The sequence below is a fragment of the Gasterosteus aculeatus genome, chromosome 4 (genome assembly GCF_964276395.1).
Source record: "Gasterosteus aculeatus chromosome 4, fGasAcu3.hap1.1, whole genome shotgun sequence".
Lineage (NCBI taxonomy): Eukaryota > Metazoa > Chordata > Actinopteri > Perciformes > Gasterosteidae > Gasterosteus > Gasterosteus aculeatus.
The window spans coordinates 6,364,780-6,385,527 of record NC_135691.1 but is presented as its reverse complement, the minus strand read 5'-3'; the positions used below and the strand labels follow the sequence as shown (position 1 = coordinate 6,385,527).

Genomic DNA, 20,748 nt, shown 5'->3' with positions numbered 1-20,748 from the left:
CTTTGAAGAGGAGGTATCATTGAGGAAGAATTAAATCATTTTACTTTGGGAATATACCCTTTGATGAACTTTCAATGACTGAAGAATCTGAACGAAGGATCTAGGGAGTGGAATAAAATGTTCTTTGTTCAACACAGCATAACTCCTATAAATCTAACTACAGAGAAGCATTGAAACTAGACTAAGGGACAGTTGAAGTTTACAGTTTGGGGGAGTCTTGGGGTCTTTGTAGAACAGCTCGATAAAAATTATAATTATAACGTAAAAAATATAAAGAAGATATATTTATTACTTGCAGTCAAGTAAAATGAAGGATTAGTAGAATTTTATTTGCGATTTTTACACCACTGTAAAGTTACACTAAAATCGCTTGTGTTGGAGCATATTCACTGGTTTTACACGTCATTCGATGATTGACGTCACCAGATGAGACAAGACAATGGCTCGATAAGAGCAGCTCCACGACTTTGCTATTGTAGTTCCGCTTTGGCGGTTAATGGCGTACGGACTACAACTTCCATAAAGCAGCGCGGCGCGAAAGACAACACTGCGCAAGCGCAGAACAAACGGTCGCGCGGAGGATTTGAGTTTTGTTTGAATGGCTGAAGAGCGAGTGGGGCGCAGTATTTACAAGCTGTTAGCAATGTAGAAATGGCAGCAACGCTAAGCTTGACGGGGCCACCGGATTTAGACCTTTCATCCGCGAGCGACCTGTCTGTGTCCAGCCGGAGCAGCAACAGAAGTCTGAGGGTCGCAGAGAAGGAGAGGAAGAAGAAGAAGGCGGAGGACCCGTTTGTTCTGGCCCTGAAGTACTTCTCTGACGGTAACGACGGGAGTTTAACGGTTACCCTGACCCACGGTTACCCTGACCCACGGTTACCCTACCCCACGTAGCCGTCCACCGTGTAACGCTAATCGGCCAGCAGAACGTTAATCCAAACATGTGATTCTTTCTTCCTGCATGTTGTACAGTAGCTTTGGTGACAGCTAACGTTGCTAAGTTGACGGTACTCCGTTATTAGATCTCACGTATTACGCGATCACAAACGCAGCTAGCCACCGCGCAAGTCTGCGACGTGAAATGATGTTAAAACAGAGACTACAACATCGTCATCATCGGAACATTGGAGGAGCGACCCGTGTGACGTCATCGGTTGCCCCGGCACATGTTAATATCCCTAAAATAGACTGCAGCAAGTGACTCATCAAACAAAGACTTTTTTTGTTTTTATCCAAATGAGGTTTAAGGAGATCCCTTGTATTGTGTGACCTGTAGGGTGTTCAGCTATCCTGCTAGTCGTTTATGTGATCAGTAGTGTAGACACCTGTCTGTACATCACTAAACACACCTACTGAAAACATTGAGGCAACTCATCCATGTTGACTGATTTCACTCAATGTTGGTGGAACAAAAGCCTACATTTGGTTGTGAATGTGATTATTGTTTCTGCACCATTTCAATGACTATATTCCCAACAAATCAAAGTGTTTATACTGCTTCATGTCTACGGTCTAAATACTGTTGATTTTACTCAGGCAAAAGGTGCAAACACAATTTGCCCTAATCCACCACACATGAAAATCACTGCGAAGCCCTTTGTAAGCGTTTTAGTTTTTTTCCCATGTGCCCCAATAACTAAGAGGTCTTTTCTTCACAAAAGAATGTATCACCGGGACTCCTTCTTAGGGAAGTTCCAGGATTTGTCTCTAGATGACATAAACATGCGTTGTGTTTTTCTCATCTCAAGGATGAGCCACCAAACTTCTGAATATTATACATGTAAAATATAGAATATATTTTTTATTGCGCTTGTTGTTAACTGTGAAATAAACCTTTTCACATAGTTTGTCCAGTGCCATCTCATTAGGTTGTCATGTAACCCAACATGCAGTAAAAAAAATCACTTGAGCTCATCAACACTACTCCTTGTTATTCGTTTTGACATTTTAAACGCTTGCAAGTGATGTGATGTCATCCCTCCCTCCTACAGTGGAAGCAGGTACTCCAGTGAATGGGAATGATGAGGTTGAGAGGAACATGGTGCTGGTGGAAAAGCTGGCCTACAGTAAAGGACTGTCCCCGGAGGCCATCTCCATTATGCTGGAATTTGCCATGAGCCTCCGTATGGGTAAGAAAGTGACTTGGTGAACAGGGTACAATGTCGTCCTGCCTCTCTGGTACCTAATCTGTAGAGGGTCATAGTGGAAGAAGTCTTTCCCATCACACAACAAGTGCAGACCTTGGACAGAGCCCTTCAACCGGTTTTATTATTATTCACACGCTGAATTTAAAGCCATCATTTCTGCCTTTTCTTTTAACTGTGGATAGAAACCAAGAGAACCTAGATAATCCCTTGCAAACATGGAACAAACTCCACACAGAGGCGGCGGTGTTAACCACTGAGCTGCTGTGAGGTCCAAACGTGATGTGTTTAGTGCAGTTTGATTGATGAAAAACCCAGAGCCAACTATTGCTTCTTACAATTACAAAATACAAACACCCATGCAGTAGAAAGTGCATATTAAGGACTCCGATAAGCTACCATTCTTTTTTTTTTTTTTTACCGTCAACCTCAACAATTGCTTGCTTTTAACTGTGTAGGGACTTCGTTGTGCGCCCGGGTGCTGAAGTGTCTGATTCCAGCGACGCTGGTGCCGCAGGAGGCTGTTGTTCGAGCGGTGGTCTGGCTGAGTGTAGGAAAGATACCCGTCAGCACACAAGTAAGTGCAAACATGGTTTGTCCAAATTCTTCATAATATGTTGGAATAGGTGGGCTACCACCCTCCAACAATAATTTGCATTATTCTAATTTATGTTTGCATGGTAGGGGTGTAACGATTCATTTGAACTTCGATTCGAATCGCGATTCATGGTTGCCGATTCGATTCATGGACGATCTGGGTTAATTTAGAACGATTCGATTCAGTGACTTGAAATCGATTCAGTAACTTTACTGGACAGTGCAGGCAAAGTTTCCGAGATCCCTGTTGTTTCTTGTAAGGAAATCCGGTTTAAATTAATTATGGATATTATAAACCAAGCAAACAACAATTAATGGCAAATGTATTAACCTTTTATTTGAATCAAGTGCAAACATTTTCAATGTAAACATTACACAATAATTACACAATGTTTGGATCAATTCACAGAACCCCGGATTTTCAACCACACTGTAGGGTCGCATGTCTTTACAGATAAACTTGGCAATTGTTACTGTGATGTTGAGTTTGGTGCTGGCGAGGCCTGAGGTGTCTGCAGAGCTGGAGTTACCTGCTGCTGCTGCTGCAGACGCTGCTAGAGGTGCCTGACTGTCGGCGTTGTTTAATCGGCGTCTTAGTAGATGGCCGGAAAGATTCGTCGTGTTTCCGTGTGTTTTTTATTTGGCTTCTACATATTCTACAAACAGCGACCGACTTATTTAGAACACCTCCGTGTTTGCAAAAGCCAAAATGTTTCCACACGCTGGATCGATAAGTTGGGTTGTAATTAATGTTCGCAGTCGTCTCCTCCACGCTGTGTTTTGTTGTTGTTCCGAGTTTCGCGCGGCTGCCGCTGCGTACTGATGACGTCACAGACAGGCAGACTGAATCGAGTAACGTTTAACGTGTCTAAAGTGCTAAAAACAAACAAACAAACAAACACACATCCATACCGTTTTTGTACTTAAATCCAATGTGCAGTTTCCAAGTATCAATACATGTTTCGATTATGTACCATTTCAATCAATTTGTAATCGATATATGTCGTCCGGAATGCCGATTTGCGGAGCACAGATCGATTCAGTTGGATCGCAGGAATATTAATCGATTAATTGATTCAGTGAATGAATCGTTACACCCCTATTGCATAGTAAATGTATTATATTCAACTGTTGCTCCCCATGTTGTATTTAACAACTACAAAAGAGCTTTTGAGTGTTGCTGATTTTGCACACAATTTAACAATATTTGAGATGACTACGTTTGGATTCTGTATGTGTCAAGTATCAGTTTTAGTATTAGTTAATTGATTTTTGTGATAATTTGCATATGCAATTTTCAGATTCTTTTCATAAAATGGGTGTTGACCGTGTTTGACATGATCGATGCAAAGGACCAACTTCGAGCTGTCTATGGCTTCATCTTCAACTTCGTCACAGAGGAAAATCTGGTATGTGAGCAGACGTTGTTAAAATGGCATCAAATCAAATTTGTGTTGTATTCATTTACCCATTCTGTGAACCACGAACGATGGGTTCCTGATCTGCTTCTGTGTCATTTAAATGACATGTGTGAATTCTTTGTCTTTTTGGGCTTTTTTTTTTTTTTTTTTAAACATCTTTGAAATGACAAAGCACTGCTGGGATGTGAGGATATCATTTTGCTGTCACATTTATTTTCAGTGTCCTTTCATCTGCCATCTGCTGTACCTTTTGACCAGAAAGGAAAGTGGTGAGTCTAACAATTTCCCCTCAAAAAACGACTGCAATGCTATTTGATCTCATTTACTCAATGATTTCTTCTTTTCGGTATTCATATAAACCCCGTGAGTATTCTTAACTGCTTCTTTTTCTTCTCTCGTTGTAGTGCGTGTCTTCAGAGTCAGGAAGCTACTGGAGCTACAGTCTAGACTGGTAAAACCTGCTGATGCAACACCCTCTAGATCCATTCATCATAGCTGCCACATTATTCTTATTCAGAATGAAAATCTATTCAATGAGAATTCACAGAATGGGTTCATTGTACATTGTGCATTATTCCCATAAATGATTCATATCATTGTTTATGTTGTCTTCTGCATTATTTGGAAACCTCATTCACAAAGTGGTCTCATGCAGCATGTTGATCTTGTTTCCTCAGGGCAGGCAACCATTCCTCTTGAGCCTACTTTCACTTTACAAAGTGTTTTGTCCTGAAATGGTGATGCTTTCCATTCCATCTCGGATTAAGGTTTGTGCAGTTGGTGCTCGTTGCACTGAAATGTAATGATCAACGACCATCACCGCTAAAGGACCAGCGGGATTGTGTGTTTTTCTGTTTTCTCACAGAGTGGCTTTAGAAACCACAACATGCCCTGGAAATCAGCGCTGATTGCCGTCCAGAAGGGGGCCGGTCCCCATGTCGCCGCCGGCATCAGCCCGGCCTCCACAACAATAAAGACCAACCCCAGGAAAAGGGTATGGGGATGTATTTAAAGGGTCAGAAACACTATTTACTGCGCTTGCAATTACTCCCAATGCGCTACAGTTGCCAATGCCATTTCAGCGTTTCATCAGCCCCACCTCTGCAAAATGTGTAGGTCTGGATGCCTTTTAATTGATTTAAGGAAAGGAAAACGACAAAATCCATTTGTTGGCTTTCTGTTAATCACATTCTTTCTCTCTCAGAAACGCTGCCATCTGGAATTGCCGGTGATGACTTCTGTAGTCAGTAAAGAGGCTCAGACTGAGCCGTCCTCCTGTGGAAAGGTGGTGCCCCTGGTGCAGCTCCACTCCTTTGCTCAGCTGCTGGAAAATATGCACCGCATCGAGGTAATTTCTCTTGGTTGCCGCTTCTGCCCCTTTATTTGCTCCCTTTCAGTCTTTCACAACCTCTGCTATAGGCCACCTCGATTCCCACAGTTAACCTCTCAGTCCCAACACTCCTGAACTGGGAAATAATTTAATATAAACCCAGTAGTTAATTAACTGTTTAAGCAGCAGTTTTTGCCAGTTTCCTTCACGCCATTTGGATTAGTAACCACTGTCCATCCCCAATGCAATGCACCCTAACAGCCACAGGGTGGTGCTGTGCCACTGTTTGAAATGTAGTCTGTACACTACAGTAGTATATCCATCTCTTTACAGATATAGTGGTTTATCTGTCCTGTATGAGTAATTAAAAGCAATAGTCATGAGCTAGGATAAATCTCAGCAATGTATTGAACAAAATTTCATAATAAACGGTCATTTAAAGACGCCTCTCCACAAGTATCTATTTGCCCTGCAGATTCAGTGACCTCATAAACTAATACAAGTCATTTTTAATGGCTCACCGACCTTTTATGTGTCATGCTACATAAATTCTCCTCTTTCGCTGCCTGCAAAGCCAATGCGAGGCATCTAGACTGTGATAGCATCAATTGTGTTTATTGTAAAAAGAATAAGCTCTACTCATTCCGAATCTGAGGCATGACTAATAATTACAGTCCATCTCACTCATACAACTATTCAGTAAGGCATTGACAAAGGCTCATTGATTACCTCCCTCATTGCTTACACTCGGGTTTAATGATACAGTTGCCACATCGTTATTGGAGCGCTGATCTGTTTCCATGCAGTTTGTCTTCTCAATATTCTTATTTATTTATCATATTGATGAAGTCCCCATATTCGGAGGGAGCTGGTAATACATATGACCATATCATCTGTATGTATCATCTATCCAGCTTGTTGACAGAAATGTGCCAGTGCTGCTATTGTAGGGATCACTGGATACTGAAGAATTAGCTCAGTAGCGGATTGGTGGCCCACTCAAAGAAAACAAGGCTATGAGCATCGGTTTATTCCTATTCTGTAGCAAGTAGAACTGATTCATGTAAAGTTTGCAAATAGGACTTTAGTTCTTCTTCCGTGCTCCTTTGGATTTATGTTTGTTTGATTAAAAAAAAAAATTGTCCTGTCGATCATACTTAATTGCATGTGTGTCCTATTTCTTCCTTTTACCTCCACCAGCTGCCCGCTCAGATGGGCTCTCTGCTGGGCTCCAGTCTGGCACTGCAGTACCTGGACTGTGTACAGGATGAGTCTGCCCTCCTACGCCTCAACTTCTGGCTAGGCTACGCACTCCACGAAGGTAAGGGGGGGGGGGGGGGGGGGGGGGATGGGGCGTGGCACTGCCAAACTGTTGTCACAGCGTATGTCAGGAAGATTCATCCAAAGTAACTCGAACCCAAATATAAATGAGGTAGTCTGCATTTAAAAAGGGTTCTTTCAGAGAGCAGTTTAAAAGCAACTATAGAGGAAGTCACGGTGTGAAGACGCTTTTGACTTCCATCACTCACCAAACACGCTTTTGTGCTATTTTACAAGAATTCCTGTTCTGTGGCGATAGAGGAGCCTCCCAGAATTCACAAGAGGCGCTGCCGTTTTTGGACAGGTTGCTGTCCACGCAGCACTTTCTCCAGGTGAGCCCCACATTCCAGACCCTGACCGCTGTACCTCACATCGGTCCTTCACCCCCCAATGTATTCATTATCCTGCACCCTCATGCTCAACCACAGTCGGCTTTTTAAAACGTGTCACTTTTCTCCCCCAGGAGGGCTTTTCCTGTTCAGAGGCTTTTCTCTACAAATTCCTCAACGTGTGGGACGGTTCCCTCCTCCGTCCACAGATTCTTGGCCTGCTGAGCAACATCCCCGTTGTCCCCAGCGCCCGTGAGTTTTCTTTGGTTTTTGTCCCCATCCCCCCCCCCCTCGTCTTTATGTGCGATTCTTTCGAGCAGACAGACACAACCCGGCCTCGCTCTCCACTTTTTTAGTTTTAGCGAGACCTGCCTTACTGTATCACACACTAGGAATTGAACTCAACTAGATAGCTGGTAAAAACTCTGACCTCCTGCCTCCTCCTTCTCTTCAGAAATCCGACAACTTCTGTTTGAGCCTCTCATGCAGCTCTTCTTCACATCCTCCCTGTTTTTCAAGGTGAGTTTACCTCCCCGAGGCACAAGGAAAATAATCTCCAGCTGCGGGCTTGAATAACTAAACCTTCTGCTATAATTTAATGGGAACGATGCGGTGGTGTTTTTTTCCTTTTATTAAAGCACTCATTGTGTTTGTTTTGTGGTCTAACTACCCTGTGCTCAGCAGAGATGGGTATTTTAACTGTAATACTCACACATCACAATTCTAATCAGTTCTTTTTTATTTTCTCAAGAGACGAAAACGAATTCAGAACAGAAGAGCTTTATTTCTTCATATGTACTGTATAAGAAATAACAATCTTGATTAGGGATTGCTACGGCATCGCCTCTCAAACCAGCGTCTGTGTGTCCGTATGAGAGACTTGGCGCCCGCCCCTCACGCCACAGGCCATAAACTCCTCTACGGTCTTTTTAAAAATAATTTATCCCCGGCGCCCAATGTCCATTTGATGCAGCGTTTCAATAAGCGTCCCTTAATGCTCGGCGCTGCTCCTCTTCGTCATGCGCCCGCAGTGCGGACTGATGGAGTGTCTGAACAATATGCTTCTGAAGTGGCTGACCTGGCACTCGGTGTACGCCCTGGAGGACGACTTGGACATCAGCCTCAACAGCCACACCTCCATGTGAGTCTGGCATCTACTTGCCGCTACTTGTTTATGCCCTCCGCATGAACCCTAAAAACACTTTGTGAATTTACTCGACTGCCTAGGGGCCATAGCCAGATGAGCTTTTGCTTTCAAGCCAAGAACTTCTCATTTCTCCCAGATGTAATAAAAGTGTTGCCGCAGTTATTTACTGTGGGTTAGTGTAATGAAAAAGAATCACTGCCTCCGTGCCAGTTGAATTAGCCAGGCTATTCATTTGCGCAATGTTCTAATTTGGACATATTTTTGACATTGTTTACTCTGATAAAATCAAACCCTTTTATACTGGTCTAAACAGTCATGCTTTAACTTTAATTCCTGCCATCTACCACCCACTAAACAAAGCAACCTAGGCAAAAGTGTCTATTAACACCCTTTTCCATTTCGTTATGAACACATTTATCCATCAAATCCTTTAATTGAAATTAGTTTTCAGACAAAAACACTACTAATCTCCAGCTAAAGGATTTTCCAGCATCCAAATGTAAGGGGTGGAGCACGTATTAGTTATGTTTTAATTACCTGGGCGTCATCAATATTGAGCTCTCCTGTGTCTAATCCCACAACAAGTGATCCAAAGGGGAGGGATCCTTTTTTTACTAACCATTCTCACACTCACCTCTGGCATTTCGCCCAATACAACTCTGGGATTAATCCCCAGTAACATTGATTGTGTATTTGAGTAATCTTTCCCAATATCACTCTTAATTCACTTTGCCATTTTGTATTGTAATGAAGTGTCATGCTGCTGATTTCTGATTGCACTGCTGGAGTGTCGCTCCGGGTGGGGGGGCGCCGCATGGTCGTGACTCTGCTCTGCCCTCTCTCCCAGAAACATGACTCTGTCGGGCTTCAAGGACTCTGTGATGGAGCTGGTTGACTTTGTGGGTCGGCTGGCCTCTCTGGGTCTCCAGCTCGAAGGCTGCCACTCTCTCCTCCTCAGCTTCGTCCTGGACTTCTATGAGACCGTAAATGAGCAAACCCCTTTGATGGAATCTGCATTACTGTTGCTGTACACAGACCCTCTCTGCCTATAGTTCCTTTTACTTGGATGTCTGAGCTTCACTGTGCAGAATAACGTACCCGCCCGCCTGTTTTCGCATTCATCTGTTCACGGATGGCCGAGTTCAATATGAGAACATCATGGTGATCGTTTGTGACATTGCTTCTAGTCTGGAAGCCCGCTATGGTCCTACATGTAACTTAAAGTGTGACGGTAAAACGTCTTGCGCACATAAACTAAATATTATTAAAAGGAGACCTTTAACCACGACTCCGTCAACAGCAGCACATTTTGTACAAAACATTCACTCATGAGATGAAAAAAGAGGCAGATTGGATTAATAATTGAAATCCAAGAAAGAACCTGTAATTATACTCCATCTAAATCAGAAATGATGAAAGGAGGTTTGGCTTGCTTTCCGTTTCAGAGAGCTTTCTGAACGTGTGCAATGAGATGAATTGACTGGCAACTTTATTCTAATCATTATGACGATTGGATGCCCGAGAAAGCTTTGTAGCAGCTCAGTCTTCCCCCAGTGGGACGCTCTGAATGTTTACGTCTCTGCCCTTACCACCGGTGGGCGTTTATTCCGTACTCTTCTCCTCCCCCAGGTGTGTGACATGTTTATGAAGTATGGGCTCCCCCTCGTGGTGATGCCTCCGCCCGGAGTCTTCTATCCGGCCCTGTTCGCCACCGACCCGGTTAGCGTGGACAGACTGGCGTACATCATGCACAGGTGGGGACTCTTCACTTCCTGCTTCGACAATGCTGCGATGCATGTAGTGTCACACGTCAATGCACGTTTAAGGATGGAATAGAACGGGAATCCACAGGTTAAGTTGCACATATGCATGACTTCTGTGAATGAGAGTCTGAGGCAACGTATTAAAGCACTTTTCTTTGTTTTCTCTTGAATTCCAAGAGTTCTTTTTTAACTTGAGGGCAAGCTTTAATAACACAAATCCTTAGTGTCAGCTGATTGACAACAGCCCAGGGCTTCCAAGTAATTTGGCCAAATTCGAGCCTAAAAATGTCATGACAAAAGAAAATTGGAATGTAATTGTATTATATTTCTTGGCGGGCAACGGGAAAAGAAATCTCTTTTGGCAGTAATTAATGATAACTGGGTTCACTGTTTTTTTTTTTTTTTGCTCAGGTACAAGGTGAACTTCACATCAGCCAAGAGTCAGGAGGAACTCACAAAGGTAACACAAACAATAAATATCCCTGATATTTGCATTACAGTAATATTGTAAAGCGAGTACTTGACAGGTAATGCGAGGTAAATCATTTTCTGTGATTTGAAAAGCTAATTTAACCTTTTTTTCCATTTGAGGCATTTAGCTGGTGCACACATCCCGAAGTGAATTCCTGTTTGTTTTCCCTCCCTCTGATAGCTTTAATAGATATTCCATCTTGTGGTGTCGCTCTCGAGGAATTCACATGCATTTGTCTTAAACTGCGAACCTTTAATATGCTCTCAGCTGAGGACTTGAGAGGTTTTTGATTTAAAAAAATCGGCCACTGCGTGCCGTGAATTAATAAGTGGACGTCGGGCCACCCAGCGTGCTCCCCCCGGAAATGTCAGGGGCACCTTTTATTAAAGAAAATGGACTTTGTTAATGGCATGCAAATGAATCCGCACAACAGATGTCAGATACTTTACCCTTCCGCTTTCTCTTTCGTGTTTTTCAGCAGGCCTTTCACATCAGCCGTCAGATGGTTCGGGAGTTCAACCATTACATCATCGTCATGGTCAACTGCCTGTGGAACTCCAAAATGTTTCAGCTGGACATGGGCCTCAGCCTGGGGGAGGACCTGCTGCTCAAGAGCAAAGTGCCACAATACTGGGCGAGCTTCGACCTCGTCCACCACCCCGCCTTCATGAGCTACGCGGTCGACTTCCACCACAGGGTGAGTGTTTAGGTCGTCTTCTCAAGACGTTTGAGTTGGATCACTTCCCGCTGCAGACCGGGAAAAATGTACAAAGGGGAGTTTCCGCTGGGTCTGTAAAGTGTAACTGAAGGGCGAAGGGCTCTTTAACCAGGAGGACGTCAGGTGACTCCTGGCTGCAAAAATAATCTGATTGTGTAGAATCTGTGAGAATATGACTCTGCTTCAGTAATCATGGTAAACACGACTCCATGATCTCAGATGCTAGCACAAGTATTCTTTAACACAGCATGATGTTCATCTATTAAATGATGGTCCCATTTAGTGTAAATTTAACTACAAAGCAGGGTGTACTTGAGGGCGTGGTTATCTTGTGACTGACAGGTCTGTGTTTTTGTCTTTGCAACGTAAATCCTGTCACAGGGATTTTTCAGTTCAACGAAGTTCATTCTACAACCTAGTTGGTTGCCTAAAAAATGTCTCATCAGCGTTTGGTTTCTCAGCAGAATGAAAACAAAATGGTGCCGGCTTCCAAACGATATACCTCAAACCAGTGGGCGACATCGTAGCGAGTCGGTCCACTGTCCCGTCTGAGCTCCATTGTACATTACATTACAACCACTGTACACTATGTAGCTCTTGATGAATCGGCCACAGCCAATCTGTACATTTTGTTTAATGGACTTGCAGGCAAGACAAGGAGACAGATGTGGTAAAAATATATATTTCATGGAACATACATTAATACAGAAGGACATTGTATTATTAATGTGTGCAGCAGGAGATGTGCTTTTCGTCATGCTTAATAATACACACGCCCTTTTTTTTTGGTTCAGCCCGGCTGCATCATCCAGCAGCGATCTTATGAGATTACGCGGGATGGACTGACATTGAATATTAATATTTTCTCTTTATCAGTGTTGGCCTGGGAGAAAGGACATGGACCTCAATTCCATAAAGGTACGAGGGCACTGCTTTTTTTTTCTCTTCTTCATACATTAATAGTCCTTCACAGTTTGATGTGCATCCGTCACATTTCAGAGATCAAGGGCGATCGCTTTGATCATAGAAATCTTCTGATGTCTTGAATGTGATTGAGCGTGTTTCTGACTTCTGTGTGTGTGTGTTTCAGGATTCCAAGCCGTGGAGCTGGTACTTGGAGTTTTTGGTCAGTCAGGGTTATGACGGCCTTAAGCAGTTTGTCCAGAGCAACATCGGGCGGCAGCAGCTGCCGGCGGACGAGGGGCCGGGCGACAGCGGGGCCACATAGCAGAGGTAGATGCTCGACTCCGTGAGGAAGAAAACCACCGCTTGGATCTTACCCCTTTTTAAAAACAAAAAACTTGTACATATATCATTTTTCTCCAAGTGATTTTAGTGTATTTTTATGTACATACGTGTATCTGTTTTTTGTGTGTGTGTTTTTTTTAATTTTTTTTTTTACTCTACTTGTACTACTGTACTACCGTTCAAGGACGATAGAACGTTGCGCCCTGGCAGCCATCTGTCAGGACCAGCCGCAGTAGGTTTAAGTCACCGGATCATTGGGAACGTGCTTACAACACAGAATGGACTTACGAGTTGACAACATATTAAAGACTGAAACAGAAAGGACATTTTTAACGTTTCCTTTTCAGCAGTTTTCTATTTACTTTGCTATAAAATCATTAATTTTGTTTAACAGAAATGACCTGGAAACTGCTTCCACATGTAACGGTCTTTGTGTTGTAATCTTGTCCAACTTGCCACCAAAACCTGACTCCCACCTTGTTGAAAATAAATTTCCCAGTCTGCAATGTATTCTTCAGTCAGTTGCTCTGCCATCTGGAGACCTGCATTTTGTTTTAATTGAGGGACCATCTGGATGGTTAAAACGCCTCTGGGCTCATTGTCTCCTAAAAACACTGGATGAAATTATTGCTCGCCAGGTACAAACAGTGATCAGCTGTCTGGCAAAGCATTTTTAACCTGGAACATGTCAACGACGTGTGTTTTACTTCGATACTAATCCTTAAATGTCTTTGTCATTGGGATGCAACACATCAGTAACGTCTGCAGCCACCCAAACACCCACAATGCAACGTCTCCATTCTTATTCTCATCAGTCTACTTTTTTGTTTTTGAATTGATCTTTTAAATGAATGTTTTTGCTATGACATCGCAAAGCAAGCACGAGTCCCCAACATCAAAAATATAATCTTGTTTTTTTTAATAGTATGAAACAAGCAAATGAAATGCCGGTTTGCATTATTTAAACAGAAACTAATGTTTAATTGTTTACGAACCGAAGACTAGGAAGTTCCACCTGGTTTAAACGTGACTACAGAGGCAAGATGTCAATCTACTGTCTGCAGATGAACAGTTGCAGGGAAAGAAGATGTGCGCCCCCCCCCCCTCCTCTCTAGCTGTGACCTCACGCCCCCCCCCCCCCCCCGCAGCTCTCATTACGCACCGGAGCCGCGGAACTTTTCTGGTTACTACTTCCTCTCATTCCGGCTCTGCTGATGAATGACGACCCCCCCCCCCCCGGATGGAACCGTCGCCGCGATCGTGTGAGTGAACCGAGCCACGTTTAGAAGGAAAAAAAATAATAATAAATATAATAAAAGCAGAAGGAGGAGGACTGCAGCTCGCGGATGTCCGCTTCAGAGACGCAGACGCCACCGCCGCTCCACATCTCCTCACACTTTCTCCAGCTGCACTCAGAGGAGCAGCTCTCATCCTCGGCACCTTCGCCAAGACGCTGAGCCGAGCCGAGCCGAGTCGGTCCAACACCCCCCCACCTCCCCTCTCCGGGACAAGTCCTTTACCGTGGCAAAGGAAGAAAAAGGTAAGACCTAACAAAGGCTCTTTCTTTGTTGTCCTCCTGAGGGAGCAGAAGCCGGTCAGCCTCGCGTCCAAAGGCACCGTGACGGGCTCGCGCTGTGCGCCTTTGGGTCACTCCTGTGCTCGTCCGAGGCGCATGCTGGCTGCTGCGCGGCGGTTCGACAGCTGACTTGTTCATATCATTGATTTAACGAGGAGACGTCCGTGCGACGGGTGTTTCGGCGGAGGAGGTGGAGGAGGACTCCAGCCTGCGCGTGTCCGACGCTCCGGTGCACGTCCAAAAAAAAAAAGGTGCGCAACTGGACACTTAGGCGGCTAAGTGGGGGAGACTTGTTCATTTCTTATTTCTGTTCCCTGTATCCCCAATAACACGCCGCACCGTTTCTCCGTCCCCTAACTGCGGATCAGAGGGACGTTTACCGGCACGGATGGAAGCGTGCGCCCGTTTTCTGGAGCACAGTCCCGGTTAAAAAAAACATTTTTGCGAGTTTCCTCGCAACTCCTGCGTTCTGCAGGAAAACGAACCTTGTGGGGTTCTGTGTGTGTATGTGTGTGGCTGCAGAATGACGTGTGAGGGGATTTGAACTCACTCTGGATGTCGGGAGTCATTTTTGTTACAATTTAGACGCCGTGCGTCTTAAGCCCCTCTGGAGGCCTCGAGAGGAGGCAACACGCTGGGCGATAATTAAGGGAGTTATTGTCTAGGGGGGAGTAATCCCGCCTCTGTGGATGTGACAGTAGCTGGTGGAACCCCCCCCCCCCCCCCCCCTCCCGCTAAAAAAAACATGATCTGGCTTTCTGGTTTCATTACAAATGTGATTAGCAACGTAAGGAACATATGCAAGTTTGTGTGCATCACATGTTGGACGTTTTGCCCAGTTGACCTGTGACCTAATCCGTTCATCTGGTGAGTTCATTCGTACATTCATCTGTGCTGCTGTGTCCAAATATTGACTTTATGTGCATTTTGCAATTCAAACACACAAGCAGACATTCCCGTCGTGAAAAAAGCCAATCATCTTGGTTTTAGAGATCTGTATTCTTTCGTCTGTTGTCGTAAACTCCCGGTGTTCACGGCTCATTTCAAGATGGAATTGAAGGTCTCCGGAAGCTTTAAGTGGTTTATTTTGGGTTTAGATGAAAATGGCTAAATAGTGTTCCCTTACTGAAAAGGTGCACAAGGAGACATCCTGCCTCAGAGAGAATTCCACTGAAAAGGACTTTCATGTTGTCATTATGCAGGATATTTCAGTCACTAAATCAAAACAGCCTCCAGTCATCTTTTTTTTTTATGGACAAAAATCCTCCAATTTGTCTTGATGATAGAATTGCGTGTCCTTCTCAAAAGACAGCCGTGACACATCCGCAGATGTAGGGAATAAGCGTAACATTTGTGCAGATTGTGGCGTCCCTAATGGTTATTAATGACTAGCGCACGCTGTGATGACCGGAGCAGCTCGCCCATCAGGCCGGCGCGTTGCTCTCTGTGACTGCTTGTTTCGGCAGAGTGTCTCTCCCGGCTTCACGCGGTGCCGAGCTACGATTGTGAGCGGCTCTTAAAAGGATTACGAGGATGTTCCATTGTCCCTGCCTCTCTCCGGCTTCGTGCCTCCTGGTCATGTTCTATGTTGTGCATTTTTGTTTTCGGCACTCGCCCTCCAGCTGCGTGTCGAGGAGTGTAGATTCAATCTCAGGGCATCAGTTCTTTTTTTTGTTATGTCCTTCATTTGTCCCTCAAGAGGACGGTGTCTCTGTCACTTGCCCTGGATTATGATGAGCCAAGCGGTTCCCAAATTCTGGTGAAACCTCCCCCCCCCCCCCCCCCCCCCCCCCCCCCCCCCGCAGTCATCAAATGGGGAAAAATGAGATCAGCTCCACCAGTGTTTCAAATGTGCTCAAACTGGAGGCCATTAAAAGGTGACAGTGTCGTGTCAAAATGTGGTCTTAGAGACACCCACTGTGTGTGGACAGTTGTCTCTGCCATTTGCAGAGACAAATATGAAGACTGGTGTGGTTAAGCCGCCCCAACCACCACCAGTGGAGATTGTTACAATCCCTTTAGTTCAATCGACTGTAAACGTTTCGGCCGTCTAACAAAGTATGTTAGACAAAATATGTTATACATGCAAGGGATTTGACATGGCGATTGGTGCACAACGTCGGACAGTAAGACAATGAGACAATGGACAACAAGACAACTAACGTGGTGCAAGAAAAATGGCAAAAATGTACAATTTAACTCTACAATATATAATGTGCAATACAATGATTTTGGGGCGTAGCTCCAGGAAGCAACCAAAAATAGAATCAAAATAAAACATGTGACAAAAGACACAACCAACCTCCCCACTAACACTTACAAAGACCCCTGATTTATATCAGTGTGTTAAAGCATTTGCATTTTTTCACAGTTTGGGGAGCGTGAAAGGAGTAATCCCAAATATCCAATAGTTTAAGGCGAAGAGCCGGTTTGTTCTCATCTCCTCTGATGAATGCTAAACATGTATTTTGGGACGACATTATGTGTACTTTTATGTGGGAGAAAACTGTGTGAAAGATTGTCTGGGGCATGTTTTTCTTTTCCCCTCCTTTTTTTTTTTTTTGAAATTCAGGAGTGTGATCTGAAAATGTCATCCTCCGTTAAAGTCTGCCGCGGGTCTTCAGCAACTCTGGCGGAGCGTTAAGAATTAGCAACCTACCAACTGCTTTGGTGACATTAAATATTCTCCCCGAGAAGGTTTCTCTTTATTTACAATGAAAGGGTTACTGCAGGTCAGCCGCTGAGATTTCTTGTGAGCACCGTGATTGTGAATAATTAGTCTGAGTCATATTTTCTTGCTACACAGAAAGAAAAGCGGTGTTGAGTTTACAAGTAGTGACCTCGGTCGGACCTGGTGGAGTCAAACTGTCGCCGTGATTTAATTGCATGTGACCCGGAGCTTTGCCCTTGCCGTTGTCCCCTTTGCGCTCAGGTTGTGCAGATAAAACGCTCAATGATTCGCTTTTCCATATTGCCTTGTTTTGTCAAGACCAAACATTTGGAATGAAACGGCATCTAAAATATAACTTTTGTTTGCCTTTTTCCAAAGCTGCCCTTCTTTACATAAGTATAATTAACAATAACATCTGCACATCGGCAGCATAGCTGGAGATATCTGACTCCATTTGAGTCCTTTATTTGTAGTTTTTGTCAAAGTTTCTCTGTTGCCTTTTCTTCTTTTCCTGTGTGATGTTTTAATCTCATGCAGAGAAGCTGTCACGCCGACTGAAGGAGTGACCCTTACGCTAATGCCCGGTTTACTGAGCTTCTTACAAACTTTACTGTCAAAGAATAATAGATTTATAGATTAATGGAATAATAAATCCATTAAACGACCATAACCTAGAATTAATTGCTCTAATTAGTGTTGTCTCTGTACCCAAACCGCAGTTTATGTTATTCCTATGATTTCTAATTTATTTTGTGTTGATCTACGAAAACCACCATTGAAAGTGAAAACAAACAAACACATTTGCTTTTCTCTTTATATTTATACAAACATACAGTGGGTACCGACCATGTGCTATTTCAGGTTTTCTTTTTTAATAAATTTTCAAAAAATTCTACATTTCTGTTTTTTTCTGTCAAGATGGGGCGCTGAGTGTACATTGACGAGAAATAAAATCAACTCTTTGGTTTTTAGCAAATGACTGCGATGAAACAAAGAGTGTACCCACTCTGTATTTAAAAAAACACATGTTTGCAAAAACTGAGCCCAGCTCTGGAGCTCCGTAGGAAAAGGGTTTTAGCAGGTGGTAAGTGACTTTTTAGAGACGTCAACAGGTACCAATGCGCTTGGAGCCCAGGAGCAGGTGGGAAATGTTGTTAAGAGAGACGCAATCACATATTGTCAAACAAATATTACCAGACTTATTCTTTATTTTTTCCAAAGTATTGACATGATAAATGACAATAGATACGTTTTAGATCTGAAATTGCAGATGAGGACATTACCGACCACAGGCCGGGCGTGTCTGAAATGTATGTCCAACATAAGAGCCACTGGTTCCAACCAACCACCCCTTCTGAATGTGGGACTGGAAATCTCTCCGCGCCCTGTCCGGTGTCCGTCCCTACCTTGACCTGGGACGGACCGACCGTTGTCGTGCACCTTTGGCGCAGCGCTGTGGCCGTATATAGGATAAGTCAAGTCGAGCGGGCTGCAACAGTCCCATCATCTCCTTGCACCTCTCGATCATCCCCACCCCGAGCTGAGGGATTGCAAAAATGGACAAATGGGGGAAGAATTGGGATAGAAAAGCAATTTGCTAACTCCATAAATTCCTCCGGGGTTCCTATCCACGGCCATTGTGACTGCGAGCTGTTATTTAGAATCTGCTAACCGACGCTTTCCTATTAACATTAAATGTGTTGGTGTCTGCCGGGTTGTCTGCCGCGGCACCTTCATGCCGGTTATTTACCGCCCCGCGCCGCGGGCCTCGCTCCCGGAGCGGCTCCCAGCACCTCTCGCAGCATTGCAAGCCGGCCTTACTGCGGCAGGGTGGGTGTGGGGGCCGGGCGGGCGGTGAAGAGCGGTTGTTTCGGGTTCAATTTGTAACTAAAGAGTGGAACGAGCGCTGTCAGCGTGTCAGAAAGGGGACTCCGCGAATGAACCAGAGAGAGAAAGGGAGCGAGAAGAGCGAGCGCCTGTGTTTGGCCACGCTCTGCAGAATGGGTTTAAGGACGACGGGTTGCGTAACCACCGTGGTGTCAATTGTAAAATATCTCACCGACTTTTTGTTTTGTACAGACGGTCTAAAAGTTTCCAAGCGATGAATCGTACTGACTTTGATGATCCCTGGACTTCTCCTCTTGTACAAAAGCCTCTTGGTTGTGGTTTGGAGTGAAATCTCTAAAAAACATTGGATGAATTATCATGAACTTTAGCAAATATATTCATGTTTTCCTCAGGACAAATGATAACTTTGGTCTGTACTTTTCCTCCTACACCATCCTTTGGTCCGAAATTTGTCCAATACTTAACTTTCAGTTATTTGGTTATACACTAATGCGCGTCACAGCAATTGGAGGATTTACACTGTGATTCTTTAATGGTCCATTTCATCTCTGGACTCGTATACGACTTCTCCGTATGAATCGTCAACCTGTTACTAGACAACAACATTACGTCAGCACTTATTTTCCCCCGGTTGCAACTTTCCTTTCCCAACTGTGCTAAAGAACACGAGTGCTGCACAACTGTTTCCACCAAATCCATTTTTTGTAGAGTGTTAAAATGATATGATGGTGTGCTGTTTGTGTCACTGGCGCACACCTCAGAAGGGCCTTGTCTCTTTCATTATCTCTTATTTTTGAGATTCAGGGAATAGGTTGGGCCTATTTGGATAATTGCCACGACTCACCTGGTCATTTTAGAGACATAATGGAGTATTTATGGCCATTTGAAATCCCCTTCCGCCTTATACAAGATGATGAACTCATTAAAAATCAGTCCCGACCTTCCCCATCTCTACTTTAACCTTCGGGCTAAGAAGAAAGAAAACTGCCAAAGACTCTTTTTCAAGTCTTGAAAGCCGGTATTAAATCGCTTTTTGAATTAAACGTCCTATATATTGGCCTCCGATAGATGAGGTTTTTATGTGGTAGTCTTCATGGTTAAAGGAGTTTACTGTATAAAATACATCACAATTTGTTAAGTGGAACATTGTGGCAAATATATACACACTCAATTGTGTTGTTGTAAGTCTTCCTTTGCTTTTGTTCCCTCCTCTGTCAACCTGGTATTTTACTCACCGGCACCTTCACACACATTGCAGGGACGGCGATTCTAATTACAGTTTTACTTTGGTAGACATTAGTGTGACCAATACAGGTTCAACCCTGTAATGCCGTAATCATTTGTGTGTGTGTGTGTGTGTGTATAATTCTATTTCTCGGGGCATCCAGCTGCCGCAGAAATCTCCAAAAAGTGGAGCGTAGAATGATCTGCGCGTTGCCCTCCTGCCGCTGCCTCGATTTCACTTTTGATTATTTGTTTGGTGGTATTTGGATTTTTCACAGCGTGAGCTTACAGGCTAAATGGAGACTTGTGATGGAATGATTGCCGATCCAGTACACAGAATAAGCTTTTCACCTGCAAAAAGAGTATTTGTGGAACTAATTGGCATTTGCACATATTGGCACATGCCACATATTGCGCCTGTGACACCCGCTTTCCTTTGGAGCTGTGATGAGATTGTTCTCCGAGGTTTATTAAACAGGAACTTGACAATATCTCTATCAAGACTTGGTCCCTTGACTGTGTTGCACGTATAACCACACCCAGCGGGGACATCAGCGTGCCGACACACTTTCACTGCAGCAAAGTCATCGCCAGCTCATCAGAAGCTAATCGGCTGGTCCTGGGTTCATCTTCAAGTTGTGTAAACTAAGGACACAAGGAAACCACAATGAGGCTCAGAAAATAAAACCCTATTTTCCGAACCCCTAATGGAAAATAAGACCAGCTCTGAGTAGTTGAAGACACTGTTTAATGCATTAAAAAGTTGGAACCTATTTGCACACGTGGCCTCAAAAGAAAACGGTTATAGACTTTTATCCTTTGTAGTCTCTTCGGTTTCATCTCACCATGCCGTAGTTTTTTCTGTGCTGAGTATTATTCTCTTATTTATCATCCCATTTTAACACCAGAGCATATGTAGACTTTCTCACATTGCTGAAAT

The 20,748-nt window shown here is 43.9% G+C and overlaps 2 protein-coding genes across 3 annotated transcripts in view; both read left to right on the top strand.

The window, feature by feature from the left end:
• Nucleotides 1-408: 408 nt before the first annotated feature.
• Nucleotides 409-12,995, top strand: cenpi (centromere protein I). Its single transcript, XM_040174457.2, has 20 exons — nucleotides 409-823; nucleotides 1,992-2,129; nucleotides 2,603-2,721; nucleotides 4,043-4,150; nucleotides 4,383-4,431; nucleotides 4,567-4,613; nucleotides 4,840-4,929; nucleotides 5,028-5,156; nucleotides 5,367-5,510; nucleotides 6,693-6,813; nucleotides 7,050-7,144; nucleotides 7,276-7,393; nucleotides 7,596-7,660; nucleotides 8,173-8,282; nucleotides 9,136-9,271; nucleotides 9,918-10,042; nucleotides 10,463-10,511; nucleotides 11,002-11,220; nucleotides 12,118-12,159; nucleotides 12,332-12,995. Exons 1-20 carry the CDS (start codon nucleotides 652-654, stop codon nucleotides 12,467-12,469), a joined length of 2,214 nt encoding a protein of 737 aa, XP_040030391.2. The 5' UTR covers nucleotides 409-651; the 3' UTR covers nucleotides 12,470-12,995.
• Nucleotides 12,996-13,635: 640 nt separating this feature from the next.
• drp2 (dystrophin related protein 2) overlaps nucleotides 13,636-20,748 on the top strand; it is a 112,901-nt gene continuing 105,788 nt past the window's right edge. For both annotated transcript variants that reach the window (XM_078100621.1, XM_040173951.2), the window contains exon 1: nucleotides 13,636-14,029. The gene's annotated coding sequence lies outside the window, so the exon portion shown is untranslated. The remainder of the gene's footprint in view (nucleotides 14,030-20,748) is intronic.